The 16,567-nt window shown below is 35.4% G+C and overlaps 1 protein-coding gene across 7 annotated transcripts in view; it reads right to left on the bottom strand.

Moving 5' to 3' along the window:
• The window catches only part of znf618 (zinc finger protein 618), a 43,859-nt gene extending 27,961 nt beyond the window's left edge, over window positions 1-15,898 (bottom strand). For 3 of the 7 annotated variants that reach the window (XM_023338368.1, XM_023338365.1, XM_023338369.1), the window contains exons 1-2: window positions 15,476-15,898; window positions 312-639 (exon numbers count right to left, since the gene is read on the bottom strand). In XM_023338368.1, the coding sequence (XP_023194136.1) occupies window positions 312-612 (301 nt within the window). In that variant the 5' untranslated portion in view covers window positions 613-639; window positions 15,476-15,898. Of the gene's footprint in view, window positions 1-311; window positions 640-15,325; window positions 15,372-15,475 lie in introns of all 7 variants that reach the window. The other 4 variants (XM_023338362.1, XM_023338363.1, XM_023338367.1 and 1 more) reach the window with 4 other exon arrangements.
• Between the last annotated feature and the right edge of the window lie 669 nt (window positions 15,899-16,567).

The raw sequence follows: 16,567 nt of genomic DNA, 5'->3' as shown, positions 1-16,567 counted from the left end.
AAACACTTATTTTCCTGTTATTCAAGCAAATTTTGCAATACCCATCTTTAATATTTAGCTGCTATCCCAACAAGTTGACATAACTGCATTTTGATTTCAGTACAAAAATGACTGAACAAAGTATCAACTGGATGTCAATAATCCTTCAAACAGTTCATCTTTTAAAGAAACAAATCCAAATCAGTGGAATGTAAATTTTTGCACTGCAGGAATATTGTTTTCATAAACTGGCAATAGATTTGACACATAAAAATAAATGTAACTATTTAAACTTCAAGCAAATGCAAGGATATATCAGTATAATCACACACCTATGCATGAGTCAGTGCTCTTCGTTGGAGGAGGAGTACCAAGGGCAAACATACCCTCGGTTTGAGCTCTACGGGTTCCACCTCCGCTTGATCCTCCATCTTTTCCTCCAATAACGACACAGATCTCAGCAGGGTTGGCATCTCCAACTTTCCCATTGCTCTTCTCTGAGATCCCAGGCTCTTTCTTCACAGCAACCGTCGGTGGCGTACTACTCGCGGCTGTGGATGGATCCGTGGCTGCATTCCCATTTCCACTTTCAGCCTGCTCCTTCCCAGGATTAGGTGCCTCCGGTGCACTCATGACTCCACCTCCTCTGAGCCTGTGCTTCTGTACAAGGAGTAAAAACAGCAGTTGATATAAAAATACATCCTAGTAACGTAATTTGTAGCTATATGGCCTCCAATCTTTACTCCATTCTTGCATTATACAATGGTGTATGGAAATTAATATTTGTGTCTATTATCTAAGAACAAGCCACCAAAGATTATCAGCAGCTGGGTTTTTTTATGCTTAACATGAGACCCATTTTTGAATTTGTTATGAAAACACAGGACTGTGGTTTGAGATAACAAAGGATCTAATTAGTACTTGAGAGGAACCTACAATTAACCAATTAGAAACAAGGAAGGCAAACTAGCGCCGTTGATGTCAGGCATTATAACATTGTGCTATGAAAAATTGTGCCTTTTAATATTTTTAATGTGGAAAAAAGGAATCTAATCAATAGCTGAATATAATTTCTGAAAATGTTTAAGCTTGTTTATAAATACAAAAAACATGAAACATTAATTCTGTTTGGTTTCCATTCAGAAACAACATTTCTCTTTATTAAAGCCATCTCTAATTTGGTCTTTAACAACATCTGATGAAAACATTGAACTACCTTGTTTCTTTTCACTCAAGCTAGTTAATTGAGAAATACAAGCTGTTTTAATAAAACTTTTAGAAACTGTTATAAAAACTGTCTTCAGAGTAATTTACTACATATGAATACTTGAAGAATTTCAAAGTATAAACTGCTGCCTCGATCTTCCAATATCTTACTAATGCCATCAGTCTAAAGGTTTAAGTTATCTTAACATAATTTGTAAAAGTTGTGAAGAAAGAAGGCATTTGGCTATACCTAACTTTTTGCAACAATCTGGGCACCCTTAATGCTTTAGGATATCCTAGTATGCTATATGAGACTGTTCAACAGAGTTGAAATTGTGTAGTCATGTACACACAAACCAGACACTGATGGAGATGTTTACTGTGGTAGTGTTCAGTGTTGCTTAGCTGTTATTGGAAGTCATCTTTAATGGCTTAAATCCTACACCCCTGTGGTGCTCAAATCACTGCAATTTGAGAAATATCTAAATTACACAGCTTACCACGTGGCTATAAAAGGCCTTGTTAAAAGAATGAGCTCAAATGCAACCAACCAAAACAGAAGTATGCCAAAACGAATGATGTTATGGAAGGAAGGAAAATCTGTCTTCTAATAATAGCACACCAATACAGCAACAAGTCTCTTTAAACCCCAAAAGCACCTCTCTCTGGATAAGACACATGACCTAAAATGGATAATACTAAAACCAAACATTGCTCTTTTTTGAATCAGATGGTAGATCTGCACATGCAGTTAAAAAAGTTGGTGGAAACATTAAAACTAGGTGTTTTCCTAAGGGTTGAGACTTTGTCAGATTCCCACCTAAACTACCCAACTTTTGGAAATTAAAGAAACCGAGTTAATACTGTACAAAATCTTTTAAAGGTATGTCATTGCAAGATTATATTTTTTTCACCTATGCATCTTGCCAAAATAGCTCAAGCCCAGTCAGAATGCAACGACAGCATCTGTCAACATCTATTTAAAAATAGTTGCTTTGTTGTTCTCTAAAACAGTTGCGGCCTTCATAAAATAGCTATGTCTACTAATTAGGTGAGTTCTGAAGTCAATTGGGTACATAAGGTTTTATTTCCAGTTGGGCCTACTTCATATGTAAATATCATGTAGCTCTTTCCTTCCATATTACAATTATGTAGGGCTGAAACTTTTCCTCGAGTGATTCGAGTACCTCGATTATTAAAATTCTTTGAGGAAAATTTATCTACCTCGAAGCTTCGTTAAGCTATATTTTATTTAATGCACCGTGTTCCGGCTGGGTTATTACTTGCGTTGCGCAGAGCTTTCACTTCCGCCTATGTTGTTGACGAAAGCTAAGTGTTAGCAGCATAAGGTCCAGTTTTCAAGTTCGGCCTGGGAGGATTTTATTGATTCATGATAATGTCTTTTTATCGTTTTTCGGGGGACCAATAAGCATCCTTGAAATGATTGGTACAATGCCTGGAGTACGGCAATACTTTTGCAACTACTGTAATTCATCCGTTTCTGATTCGGTACAATTTAAAGAAAGAGGATCTAAATTAAAAGTTGTTTTAAAGCAATGCAAAGTCGAAAGTAGATTTAGAATGCATAACACAATAAAAGCAACACTGGAAAACAGCGCAATTCAATAACTGCCTTTTGCTAATTTTCTTGTTCAGAAAGCAAACTGATTAAATGAAATCAAGTGAAAATAAAATTTGTTTTTTTTCTGAAAGTCTTCACAAAAGGTGAAGACACAGGGTGCGATACCTTTGAGTCTGACAAGAAATTTTATATAAAACAACTTTTCAAAATTGAGAAAAAAAAATTCCTTTGAGTTTTTTATAGTTCAAACTAGCCATTTATCTCTGAAACAGAAAAAGGCAGATTGTGGTGTTACTGATGTGAAATTTTAGAATATTTCACCTCTGAGCTAAAGTAACTGACCATTAAAATTATATTTCCATGTTCTGGGCAGGTACAGCAATTTGAGAAAGATACATAGAATTTAGCTGCACTTAAATAAACTATTATGAGTATAACGTATTAATGTCAGCTTAAAACGAAAACATGATCAATAAAATGTAAAATCTTCTTTTCTTCACTTGGCCTAGATTTTACAGGGACCCTTCCAAAAATCTCTAAATAAAAACATGATGCTTCATGAAGACAACAGGACCCAGGAAGGCTTTAAAATCAAAAATTCTGCCCCCCATTACTGGTAGACAAAGATCTTGCACTTTATTTTGATTTCTACTTTCACATATTTCACAGTAGTACACAGGGGTGGCTAAGTTAAACTGCGATGGAAAAAAAAAGAGACAACACCCCTTAATGTTTAGGTGTTGTTGTGGACCCAAATGTAGAGATGAAGACAGCAGGAACATAAGGAAAAAAGGAGTATTTTTATTAACAGAACTTATTAGGAATAGACTGGAAACATCATGTTGTGGACTACGGATACACCAATATGAATATTTGGGCTAGTATCCGACATAGATATTGCTATTATGGATGATAGCGATATCACATATGTCCCTACCCTTTGATATTTTGGAAAAAATAAATAAATTAACACCCCGCTGACATCACCACTTATTCTCTGCTTCAGTTAAACTCGGTACAATCCTGTGCTGAGTGATTGTCACTGTCATAACAAACAAATACCACGTGACCAACCTCCTTCCCAGTTCCAACATCAACCCAGTTTTACATATCGGTCTGGATGCTACACTGGTAAGTAAATGAACAGTTGGGGAACAGCTGTTAAAGATCAGAAAACTGAGACTCTGAAGTAAAAGAACAACAGTAAAAAACCAAAAACAAAATGAAATATAAGAAGCTGCAACCAAAATTATCCTACTACTATCATATTCCAACAGACTATAACAGGTTGACATGAATGTAAATATTCACTGGAATGAAAATGGTCAACATAAGTAATGCAAGTCAAATCCTCAAACGAGATGCATGTACGTGTTTTAATCTTAAGGATGGGTGTATTTTTCTCTGTGCACACACAGTAAACCACACAGATGAGGCAAAAAACCTGCAGAGCTATCTGGCCCTTCTTTATTCATGCAGAACAGCTAATGATTACCATAGAGGCAATGAGAACAATAAGCACAGCAAAGCTAATATTTAGAGAAAAAAAAACTATCTTTAAAATATAGCTTTTTAGGCAATTTTTTTAAAGTACACAATATTTCTCTTTATTAACATCTCTGTAGAATACCTAGAGGAAGATTCAGTGATCTGAGAGGTTGCTTTGCTCAGACCAAAGCAATAACCAATCATCTATGATTATTTATTTAGAGTCTATTGTTAGTTTATTAAATATTTAGCACGCTGGGCTTGTGTACTGGAGCTACAGAAATTAAGATACAAGTGTGAGAAGTTCATGTTGCATATAATCAGATTGAGGAATAACTTTAATCATGCATGAATAAATCACTAAAAAACAAAATGAAGATATTAAGTTTTTTATGACCTTTAGTTTGAAGAAACATATTTTCAACTGGATTTTTCCACTAAATTTTGCTGTTTTATTGTCACTGAATGTTCTAAAGTTATGACTAGCATTAATATTTTCCATATTCTGGTATGCTTCCCTGAACTCTACAGAAAATAGTTGTTACTTGTGGCATGTTGTCAGTCGGCACTACTGTAAGGGTTTGATGTGCTTTTTCTCCCCTAAGAAACTATAAGAGGACTTTAAAACCCCTTAATTCAACAAAATGTCACAAATTAAAATAGAATAAAGTGCAAGGTTCACAGTGAAAAAACCCCCCAAAGCCATCCCATTCATTATTGTTCAAGTGAATTTTGATTTCAACACAGCTGTTTTTATTATAATTGTGTGACCTAAATGCTGTTAGATATTCTTTCTGAAACACCATGTGTCGCTTCACATCAATTAATGCAGCTTCATCCTAAAGTCATGGCCAAAAAGGAAGTGGTAAAAACTACACAAGCAGAAACAGTTTCAAATGAACCTGAGGAAATGAAGATTAAGTTTCTCCAAGATTTGCACCTCCTCATGTTGGATAAGATTGTACGTACTGATTTACATGTACATACACACAAATCTGGAAATTGGAATTTGAAAGTCGTGTTGGATTAACATTAAACAGTGAATGAATTCACTGCCTCATCTTTAGTTCTATAATGCTAAGCCTCATAAGCAGGTATTAGTAAAACAAAAAAAAAACAGTTGACAATACGACTTAAAAATAAAATCTCATACCCAATCCGATTTCCGATTTTAATTAACTTCCTTTCTGTTTTAAAAGAAATTAAAAATGTTAGAAAATATTTTCAAAACCTTAATCATCCCTTCTGGGAGTTGACCTGAATTCAAAGTCTAACTAAATACAAGCTGTAAAACATGCTTGTAAAACAAGATGGCAGGCCCTGGGTGGCCTGAGCTCACTCTAAGCCGAAAGACTGCTGCGGTGAAAAACAATCCTGATTTTCCTAAATTTAATCTTTATAAACAGCAAATTTGATTCATTGATTAATTGCCCAGTTCTATCAACAACCTCATTAATAATTGCCCTTGCTTCTTATTAATAGTTATTCATTGTCAAACCAAACTTGTTGCATGAGTAATTTGTTTATTTGAAAAAAATATTTAAGCAGGTATTTAACTCGCTTTTCACATGTAATATTGTAATTTTAGGCCCCATCCACACAGAAACTATTTTAAGTGTGTCTGCATACATTTTTTATCTGCGGATAAAAAAAACGTCGATTAGGCTTCACATCCGCAATCTTCCGAGATTTGGTTTGTCGGTAGACCAGAAATGATCATTTTTGAAATGCTCGGAATTTATTCCGAGTGTGAGTAAATTCCAAAATGCCAGTTTCATGTTTCCATGTGGCCATCCAAGTCATGTCTTTTTTAAACAATGACGTCAAGACTTCATCTCTCTCTATCCATGTTCTCTGTGGTGTTACAGCGCCACCAAATGGCCTGGCATACCGACTACAGCATCTTCTGGAGTGCCGCAGCCTGTTCTGTGGGGCACATTTTTTTCATAATTATTTAAAAAATACACTGTTTACAGGGCCTTAAGCGTTGACCTTTTGCTAACTACAAGTGAAAAATATTCATAATTAATTTTGCCCTTGCCACTTATACTTGATGTTTTCATATATGTAGGCTGATGTTTTCAAGTATGTGAAGACTTGAAAACATCAGCCTACATATATTTTACTAATAAACTGAGTTGCTTAATAGTTTATTAAGTGAAATAAACTATTTATTTATTCAATTTATTTGTAAGTATGTGATAGGAACAAGATGATGATTTAACAGTGAAACATGTTAATCTGGTGGGACTGCCCCCTGGTTATGTGGTTTTAATAGTTGATTTTCAACTGAAGACAACCCAACAGAAATACAAGCCGCAAAAGTTCCTCTATGCATTTCAGCACTGCAAAAAACATTTAAATCCAATTTGAAGTAACCGTGTGGGCAGACCTCTCAAAAGTCTTCTGGGTCAACTGAAAAATGAGCTACTCTTTTATCATTTACAGAGTGGCGCCAGATTTTACGTCTTGGTGACATAATACATTAAAACATTAGTTCAACATTCTCCCACTCAGTCATGTGGAAAAGTGTTTTCTTAAGATGGTGTTCCACTTTGAGATCCTTCAGTTTCCATTGATGTATACCTCATATTTAGCCGTTTTTCATTTAGTCGGAATCATAGTGCGCCTGGAAAGTATTTACAGCACTTCACTTTTTCAACATTTCAATTTACAGCTTTATTCAAGTTAATCTCTTTCTTCAAAATTCCACTTCTATAACAATTTTTTTTTTATCGTTTTTAAAAGTAAAAACAGATTTGATGAGCAAAACCAAGCACTGTTCAGACCGCAGTCAAATCAAACCAGTGAAAAGGACTCCAGGCAAAACTCAGGAATTAAATATTGCTGAGGCAAGGATCATAGCATGCTTATGAAAATACTTCAATGCAAAATCTAGTTTCATCTTAAAGAAGTATTAGTAAGTCAGCAAAGTTGAACTCAAGCAAACTATGTCCTTCAAAGGCAAAGGAAAATGAGGCCTTTATTAGCCCACGATTGAATGATTTATTCAAAATAGCTGTATCATGAAGAACTGTAAAGGAAAAGAGCACTGGCTGTACTATAAAGACAAGGACATTAATTGATGAGTTTACAATTTCATCAAAAGAAAACACACTTTTTAAAATATTTTTAGAATACCAAGGTATGTAACTAGAACCTTATGCATACACTGTTGTGTTATTTAGCCTGGAATCAGGCTACATTTTGGCTAAAAATATAAAATCATCTTGTTTGCACATGAAACCCCTCCTAAATTTAAATTGGAGAAAGAATTACAGTTGCAGCAAAATTGTTTGACCGTTAATGCTGGAATATTACTGTGTACTTATTTACTATTTAAAAAATAGTAAAACTTATATTTCTGAAAACTAAACTTTTTTGAAAATACTAACAGGACCGCACACAGATGTGAATTATTGCCAGGGTAAGTGATTCAATCAGTAAAAAAATGACAAAAAACAGAGACATGAGGTTTTGCCCTGTAGCTAAGAAAAGTTAACTTGCTGATGCTCTATGTCACAAATTAACAAAAAGAAAAATGAGTGGATTTCCACAACAAAGTGAGCAAGTTTTATGAATGACATACATGTAGATTCTGAATGCAAAATGAGGAAAACCACTAAAAACAGCAAATACCACATTCTTCATTTACAGGTATGTACTGTATATCTGCAGAAATGTTTGTTTCATTTACAACATGTGCTGAGATAAACAACAAACCAAACAAGGCACCAAAAAATTAAATTAAGGTAAAAAGCAAAGGTTTTCTCTGTGGGCTACTTTTCTAAATTTAGCTTAGATAAATTTCTGATTCTGCCTTTGAACTGAAAACTCTTCTAGATCAGGTTCTCAGGTTCTCCTGGATCTACAATCACTCTAAAGTTACTCCATTTCCTGGATATAAAACTTGTTTTATAACCAAATTTAAAATTTTAAGACCCCCTAAGCTGTTCTTCTTCCCTTTAAAGGCCCTTTGCTGCTCAACTGTCTCCCTAAACCATAACTGCCTTCTGAAAGCAACTGGTCTAGCTATTTGATTTAATTAAATGTCCAACCTTCCTCTCTGATGCAGCTACAGAGTTTTAAAAGTTTTTCATTCTGGCATTAGTAGACACAATAATGGGTAATCCTTTGAGATATGTGTTTTTTACACTTGAATGATTTAAGGTCAAGTACAAACACAAAGCTAAAAAAAAAAATCAGACAAGGTACAACGAACCATAAGATATTGCAGATAACTATTGCTTAAGACCACTAAAATAATTAGGACAAAACAAATTTTTATTTACCTAAATATATCAACAACACAAAGCAAAATGTTATGCTTCTTGTACTTAAAAAAAAGCATCCCAGTTAACCCAGTGCCACATTCCTTCTCAGATGGTTTCATTTAAATTGCTGTTCGGGGCCCAGAAAGGCAAAATTGTTCATTAAAGAACAAAAAGGCAAAGACCAAAGAAACTTCCTAATTAAATTGAAAACAGATTGACCAGCAGTACTATTTTTTTTCTTCTGGTCACTCTTGTCATTAATCATCTCAAAGCTCTCCACATAAATTGGTAACTGTAGGGTACAGAATGGCTTATAGGTAGGAAAGTACTTAGAATGTTCTATTTAACCATTGAAACAGTAAAATAGTGCACACATGTTGCTACATAAATATTATGTTGCCATATACCATTACCTTTTACTGCAGCCGCAGAACTCTTTGTGTTTAATATATTTTCTGGTTATTACGAATGTTGAAAGCAATGTTTGACAAACTCTGTGTAGGGCTCATGCAAAAAATCTTAATTATTTTGGCCAATGCTCATAATTATTTATGAGTACGGTACTTTTTTAGATTAAAAAAAACAACAACAAACAAAGCATTTAGTTTTCTTTTAAAATCCTGAATTTATTTGTTCTGTCTAAGTGCAATGATGTGTGGAGCAAGACGTCTTACCATGATGACCAATAAACATACCCAGAACTCCTGGAGGAACATAGCTGTAAATTATAAAAGTGCCTCGTTTTTAAACGCAGTGTATGCTAAATTACATCAAATAATTTTGAACATAAAATTCAAAAAGTCTGATAGTAGAATTTCTTTTTTTGAATTTCATCCTTAAAAAGCCTAAAACTGAGCAAACTTTCACTTATCAATACTGAAAAGATTTTTGATCTGTTCTCTTAATGAATTTACCTGTGGGAGGAACTATGCAACAAACTTCCCTGAGGCTAAATAATAAAGATTTTTGTTTTTCTTTCTCTTTTGTCACTTGAAATCAGGATAAATAATGCCAACGCTTTCCTTTCAGAAAACGTTCACTTCCCTTCTCACCGACGCAACCTGTTTTGAGTACCATTTTTAATGCAGGCTCTAAATTAGTATATAAAATGTTAGATGTGGCTTGTTTTCCTCTAATTAAAGCCAAAATGCAAAATTTGCCATCTGGCCTATGTTTTCTTACAGTCTGAGGCGGCCTATATACCATAGCCTACAGCAGGATGGCAAGAGAAAATCTAAACCAGATGCACATCGGCTTCATGTCTCTTTCTGTATATCGTAAAAGGTTATAAACAGACATACAAAAACTCAAAATTGTGAAGATGAAAGAGCTGATTTTTGGTTTTGCAAATCTACATTTCCAAAGTAACATGTTTAGATCAAAACATGTACATGTGTTAAGAGTAAATCTCCAGAGTAAAGGCAAGAATTCAACTAAACACTGCTGCTGCTGACAGTGAAGGAAGCAAAGTATTACCTCACCTGGGATAAATACAAATTCATGCCACACTTTTAAGATTTTTATTTGTCAGCATTTTTGAAAACAATATATTCTTGTCTTTCATTTCTCAACACACTACTTTGTGTTGGTCTATCCCATAAAATCCTACAATAGTTCATGGAGTTCATGGATGCAATGTGACAAAATGTGAAAATGTTCATGTTGTTTAGTATGCATTTTAAAAACAAAAGACAAAATCAATGTCAACATAGACATCTGAGTGTGTTTATGTCATTGCATTCAGATTTGCAAAACCTCATTTTCACATACCTGTGCACGTTTACTTCTGCATTAATATCATGTGGTAAATGTATCTTGGGCTACAACATAATGAGGTTACGCGTATGAAAAACATCTCTAGGACAGGACTGCTTCAAATTCAGTGCTTACCAGAGGTACTTAAAATACTCAGCCTATATTTGGGTAATACTAAACGAGTTTCTGCACAATAATTCTGTTTATCAATCACTGTGTTTTTAAATTGCTGAGGTTTCCTCATTTTTACAAAATTGCGTTGCTTGACCTAAAGTCCCAAAGCTCTGCATGTTTAACAGGCTGGAAAAAAAAGATTCCAAATATAAAATACAAATTTGCTTAACGCTCATAAAAATGTTTCCACTCTGGAGGGATTAAAATAGGAATCAGCAAAAACAGGGGAAAAAGGAGAGAGGAGGGAGGGGTAGCAGAGGGGGAGGGGGGGTCACTTCAATCACTGCTTTGACTGCATGTTTATATTATCCAGAGCAGAGTGAGTGACTAGGAGCTGGACTTCACCAAAACCTGCTTCACACTAATGCCTGCATTTTCCATTTCTTTAATCAAATACAAAGTTCTCTGTCCTCGGTAGTAAATATATTCCAAGATGGTGTATGACCAACGATTTCAAAAAGCAATAATGCAAAGAAATGGATAAACTCCGCCACCGCTGTCTCTCGCTTTCACACATACATACACACATGGGATGTTCTGGAAAAAGAAACTGTGTCGTCTAGTAAAATTCCATCAGCATACACTCAAAAAACCCATAAAAACCTTTTCAATCTATATGTTAATGCCACGAATTAAAATTTAATAACAAGAGATATTGAAAAGCAGTGTTGAATTATACAAAAATAAATCCTGAAAGATCAGGCCCCTAAAATTAGAAATTCAGGGCTGCATCCGGACTGCTGCTAAACCCTTGTAGGCTGGCAGATTAAATTTTTGATGAAAATCAAAATTACACTGCACGCTGACGCAGCCGCAGCAAACCTGGCACTATTGTGATTTATGGATTCATTAAACCCGCGGGAGTTCCCCCCCCCTCCTCTTTTCACTCAAAGAAATGAGATTTGCTTTGGTGAAAATTTGTATTTTCAGAAAAGCTACTCAGGCTCTGCTCTACCTCTAGAAACGGCTGAGGGAAAAAAAAAAAAAAAAAAGCTTGTGTGTGTATATAACCACAGCACGTAAACAGGCCTAATTTTCATCGCTGCAGCAACTGAACACCCATATGCATTATTCATGAGAGCAATAACGTTCATTTTTATAAAGGAAGAAAAAAAATGTGCGGAATGTACAGAATTTTTTAATGCAGCACTCCCCGCCCTTAAAAACCTATCCCCTGAGACTAATTTAACTGAAGCCATTTTTCAGACATTTCCAACATGCCACTATGGAAATAAACAGAACATTCGGCTTAACAGTATGCATATTTTTTCCCCATATATTTAAGAATAAATCTGGAATTATGCATTTGAAAAAAATAAATAAATAAACACAAACTATGTTTTTATGTTTTCCAGAAACAGATACCTGATACATCTGCACCAACTTTATGACAATGTGAGCAGCAACTATGTTTCAAAACCTCTACCCTGAGGCGAGTGATTTAATCTTCCACCATCTTGTTTCTCAGAGACCAAAGAGAAGTTTTACCTCTTCATCTAAACTAGTGACCTCACTGATCCCAGTCTAAGCTCGGCTTTTCCTCATATAAGCATCAACAAGCAGGAATGCGGCTTACCTTTCAACTTAAAGGTTCATTTTTTAGCGAAGAATGTTAAGATTTCCATTAAAAAAAGTCATAATTTCACAAGGCATAACTTACAACAAAGACCTTCATGTGCAGATCTTTCCAATTTTCTTTATTTTTTTCCCACATTCTGTATACATCCGTATAGACCCCAGACCTTAGCAGCACTCTGGAGAACATTACTGCACTGAGGAGGTAATTCAGCTATTTGATTGAAGTGTGTTGGACCAGGGAGAAGACATCTAAGACTTGCAGAGCACCAGCCCTTGAGGACTGGGATTGCCCACCAATATTCTAAACAGACTTTAATTTTATATTGTTTCTAAACCACATTAGGTCCTCTAAGGCACTTTTCCACTAGACCGCCTCCAACTGGTTCGGTCTCAATCCACCAGATTAATTTTCCTAATTTTCCATCAGCAGATCTGGTCCAGCTCTGCGTGGCTGTTTTAAGATTTTTGCACCTGCTTCAGGGGTAGTACTAGTCGAGTACTGCGTCGAAAGCAATTTGATTGACAGCTCACTGCATTAGTTGACCGGCTCGCACACCAAACTCAAAACTATAGTTTAGCTATAGACCGGGGACATGCGGTCTGTTGTCAGAGAACTTCTCAGTACGGAGAAGTGTAAATATGAGTTTAGTCAAGAGCAGCGCTAGGAACACATGCTTTAAGTTTTGGAGAGGTACGACAGTGTTTAGCAAACCTGCAAGCAGCTTGTCTATCTGAAGAACGGGCAGCAATAAAGAAAAGAGAAACGCTGAAGCTGTGGTCAGTTGTAGTTTTGCGCAGACTGTGTGAAACACCGAAACTACATAATATCAACTTGGTGTGATGGTTTACATCGTTACCTAAATCCAAAAGGCTGCAAATTAAAAACGTAAAAGTGCCAGGATATAGATATATTTGCAGTATTTGTACTGCAAATATATCTATTTGCAGTACAAATATATATATTTGTACTGCAAAATAATCTGCGTCTTCACCATTATGCATTGGCCAGCAATGAATTTCTATAAGACGAAATTAAATATCTAGGTTTATTTGAGTCCATCAGAACCACAACCTTCTCCATTGATGAGTCTCACTGTAAACATCAGCAAAGAGTTGACCACAGCTGCTGCCGCTCATGGCCCGCCCACTATAGTGAGGAACAGACCGTATAATGGAAAAGCTCACTACCTGGGATAGAACCAAACCGCACATTAACTGGTTACAGTGAGGTTTGTGTAGTGATTCCCAAATGATTGTGATGCCACAAATAACAGTGGAAGAGACTAGGGCAGCACGATATTAGAAAATATTACGATTGGTAAAAGCTGTGATGATGATATCAATTACAATATACGCCCATTTTCATCTATCCCCTCTTTTCTCATTGGTGCTTCAATCACTCTGTGACCCTTAGCTTAGTGGACAATACAATTTGCATCTGGTGTGAGCATATGCTGTTGTCACACTGCCTAATTTTAAATTAATGTAAAAAAAAAAAAAACAAGTTCCTCAAACCTAAAATATGTTAGCTGACAATTACTGCATTCAAAACAGTCTTTTTCGATATTGTAGATGACATAGCGATATATTTGTGTCGTGCAGGCATTACTGTTAAGGGAATTAAAAAGAGGTATGATGAAAATACAAAAAACCACAACTGCCAACACATTTTCCTTACTTTTTTTGCTTGTTAGATTTTGCTTGTTTGATCATTTTGCCATTGCAATCATTTTAGTTATTTACATTAATTGCTAAAGAGCACCCAAAGACTCCACATTTATAAGACCCAATGACGTACTGAACTCAACTTTGGGAATCACTGTAATAGCACATAATCCTCCCATTTTTTTTTATAAAAGCTTCTGTGTTGATACATATGCCTTAGAGTTAAGCTAGCCCAACTGATATCATAATACAGATAGTTTACTAATTATCAAAATTCTTATTTTTCTCTTATGCATCTAAACTTTAATTCACCAAAGTTCACTTTGTTTTATTCTCAAGAGTGTAATGACCTACTACTTGTTTTCATAAGCATATGTCATATAAACATTCTTATCACCAACTCTATTGAACTCATGAATGACAGTGGTTGTCTCTTTGCAGTTTCACAGTCAAACAAGAACTCTTGCATTTTGATTAGACTGTTAAAGCAAAGGTCAAAATTTACACTCAGATTTTGCATACTGACCATACATTTTCCCCCACAAGCTCTCCGAACTGAATGAATAAAGATTTTTGAAGGTCAGCATTAAAATCACCCACAGAAAAAAAAAGGCCTCTTGCAGTTTCCCCCCTCACATTAAAATAAAAAGCAAGCCGTGCAAGATGGGAAAACTGTTTGGCGTCTGCAGGATTAATATAAACAGTACAGGCACTGGTTGTGATTGTTTTTCCTGCCCTCAAATTATGCTGACATGTTCCTTTCTTCTTCCAGTGCTATAAAGTTCACTTCGGATACATTTTTCCCCTGTCTACACAGCTTCAATCTTTGCAAATAAATTCCATTGGCACAAAATGCAAATATTACAGACTTATAACTGAGCAAGCAGTTATAGTTTTCTACTTGTAGATGCCAAAGATTTGAAAGATTAGGAAACGTTCAAGATTAGGAAATTCATATGAAAATAACTGAAAGGGCTAAAATTGTACTTTTTTTCACACAAAAAATGAAAGCATTACAAAACATCATAATATTATTCCACAATAATATTGTTATTTCATAATAATATTGAAATGTAAAATTTATTATTATTAAGTCGCACAACCAATCTCGTTACATTTTCTAATTTTCTAAAAAAAAAATGACTACCTACAGGTGGCGCCACTGGCGCATTGATTTTAAACCCTATATTTGTTTAAAAACACATTTCGAAACAGTTTTTTTTTTTTTTTTAAATCAGGACGCTTTCTTCTTCTTCTCATTTATCCACGACAAAACGATGAGACGTCAGAACACACAGCGGTGATAGCAGTAGTGCTGTTTGACGACAAGAAAGGCAACTCTAGAGCTCTGCTCAAATTTGCAGGAAAATTCACAAAACATGGCTGCAGGAGGTTTTTGTGTTTCAGATTGTTCCTCCCCTCATCGTCCTTCATGTTGCCACTCTCGCCTGGTCCGGCTTGCTCCCATCGAAATAAACGGCGTTTTTACCTGGGCGGACGTGTGCGCAAACTAGCTGCACAAACAACGCGGCGGCAGTTTCACTGCAACTTCATTACTAAAAAATTTTAGCCCTCCAAAAAAATAACATCAACAGATTATTCAAATTGCTAAAAAGCCATTTACCTGGTTGTAGAGGCGAACAGTAGTGCAAAGAGGCTGCCTGTGCTCGCTTGTCGTGTAAAAAGAGGAGGGTAAAACTTGATGTCCGCAAGGAAAATTTCTGAAATTTAAGATTTTTAAATCTGAAAAAACGAAAACAGTGGTTTGACATACCTCTAAATGCGATGCAGCTCATGCGAAACAGGCTACTGCTCCAGAAAATCCTCCCTCCCCGACCAGAGGTGACGGCACAAAAACTGCTTCCTCAAAAAAAAAAAAAAAAATTTCTGAATTAGTTATGAGAAATTCCAAATGATAAAAAAATTTCACCATAGCGGTTTTTCCCTTTCTTGCGACCCGCTACGTTACATTTTAGTAAAGCGTGATGGCGTATTGGAGTAATGAATTCGAGGGGTTGGACGGCTTCGTCGAGCCGCTCCGTCTGTGCTGTGCACAGGGGGTTAGTGTTGCGGTTCCTCCTGTGGAAATTTTCGTCCGCCATATACAAGGGCAGATTCTGAAATTGCAGCGACCGGCCTGAATATTAGCCTGCATGGGGGGAAAAAAAAAAGAAAAGAGAAAAAAAAAAAAAGTCTGGGATGGAGACAGAAAAAAATAGGTTGGCCAACTGTGAAGCTACACAGGGGAAAAAAGAGACTTAACAGAAACGAATAGATGGAAGTTTATGAGAAATTTACGGCTAGATGAAAATAAATTGTCAATTTGATACAGTTTTTATGTAATGTTATGTAATTCAAATCTAAAAAAAACATAACTGTACATTGAATTAACACCATGTAAGCGAGGCGTGAGACAAATGTATTGTTTTATGATGCGTGTTTGTTCTTAAAGCCCAATTTGACAAAAAAGTGACAATTAATTGTCACTTTTTAGGTATAATTGCTTATATATGTAAACCAAACTGCACAAGTTTGGCTTACGTTTTTATTTTCAGAGCAAGTTTTTGTTGGCCAACAAATTCTCTTTTCAAAATCACATTCTTGAAGAATTTACAATTTTTTTGTTTGTTTGTTTGTTTGCTTGCTTGGAGACCAACAAGTTTTGAACTTGAGTATTGCTCTAACCTAAAATATGTTTCCAGTATTTGTTTCTTAGGAATTAGATTTAACGCAGAGTTTTAAGAGTTTTGATACAGCGTTGTAAGTATATTGTTTTTTTATATTCAGTAAAGTTACAGATAATTATTTGCTACAGTGTTAATACAGATTTTATGTAATAGTATGCACATAATAGTAATAATAACTA

Source organism: Xiphophorus maculatus, chromosome 8 (assembly GCF_002775205.1).
Source record: "Xiphophorus maculatus strain JP 163 A chromosome 8, X_maculatus-5.0-male, whole genome shotgun sequence".
In the NCBI taxonomy this organism is placed as follows: Eukaryota; Metazoa; Chordata; class Actinopteri; order Cyprinodontiformes; family Poeciliidae; genus Xiphophorus; species Xiphophorus maculatus.
Note: the sequence above shows the minus strand (reverse complement) of the source record. Positions and strands in the feature narration are given on the sequence as shown.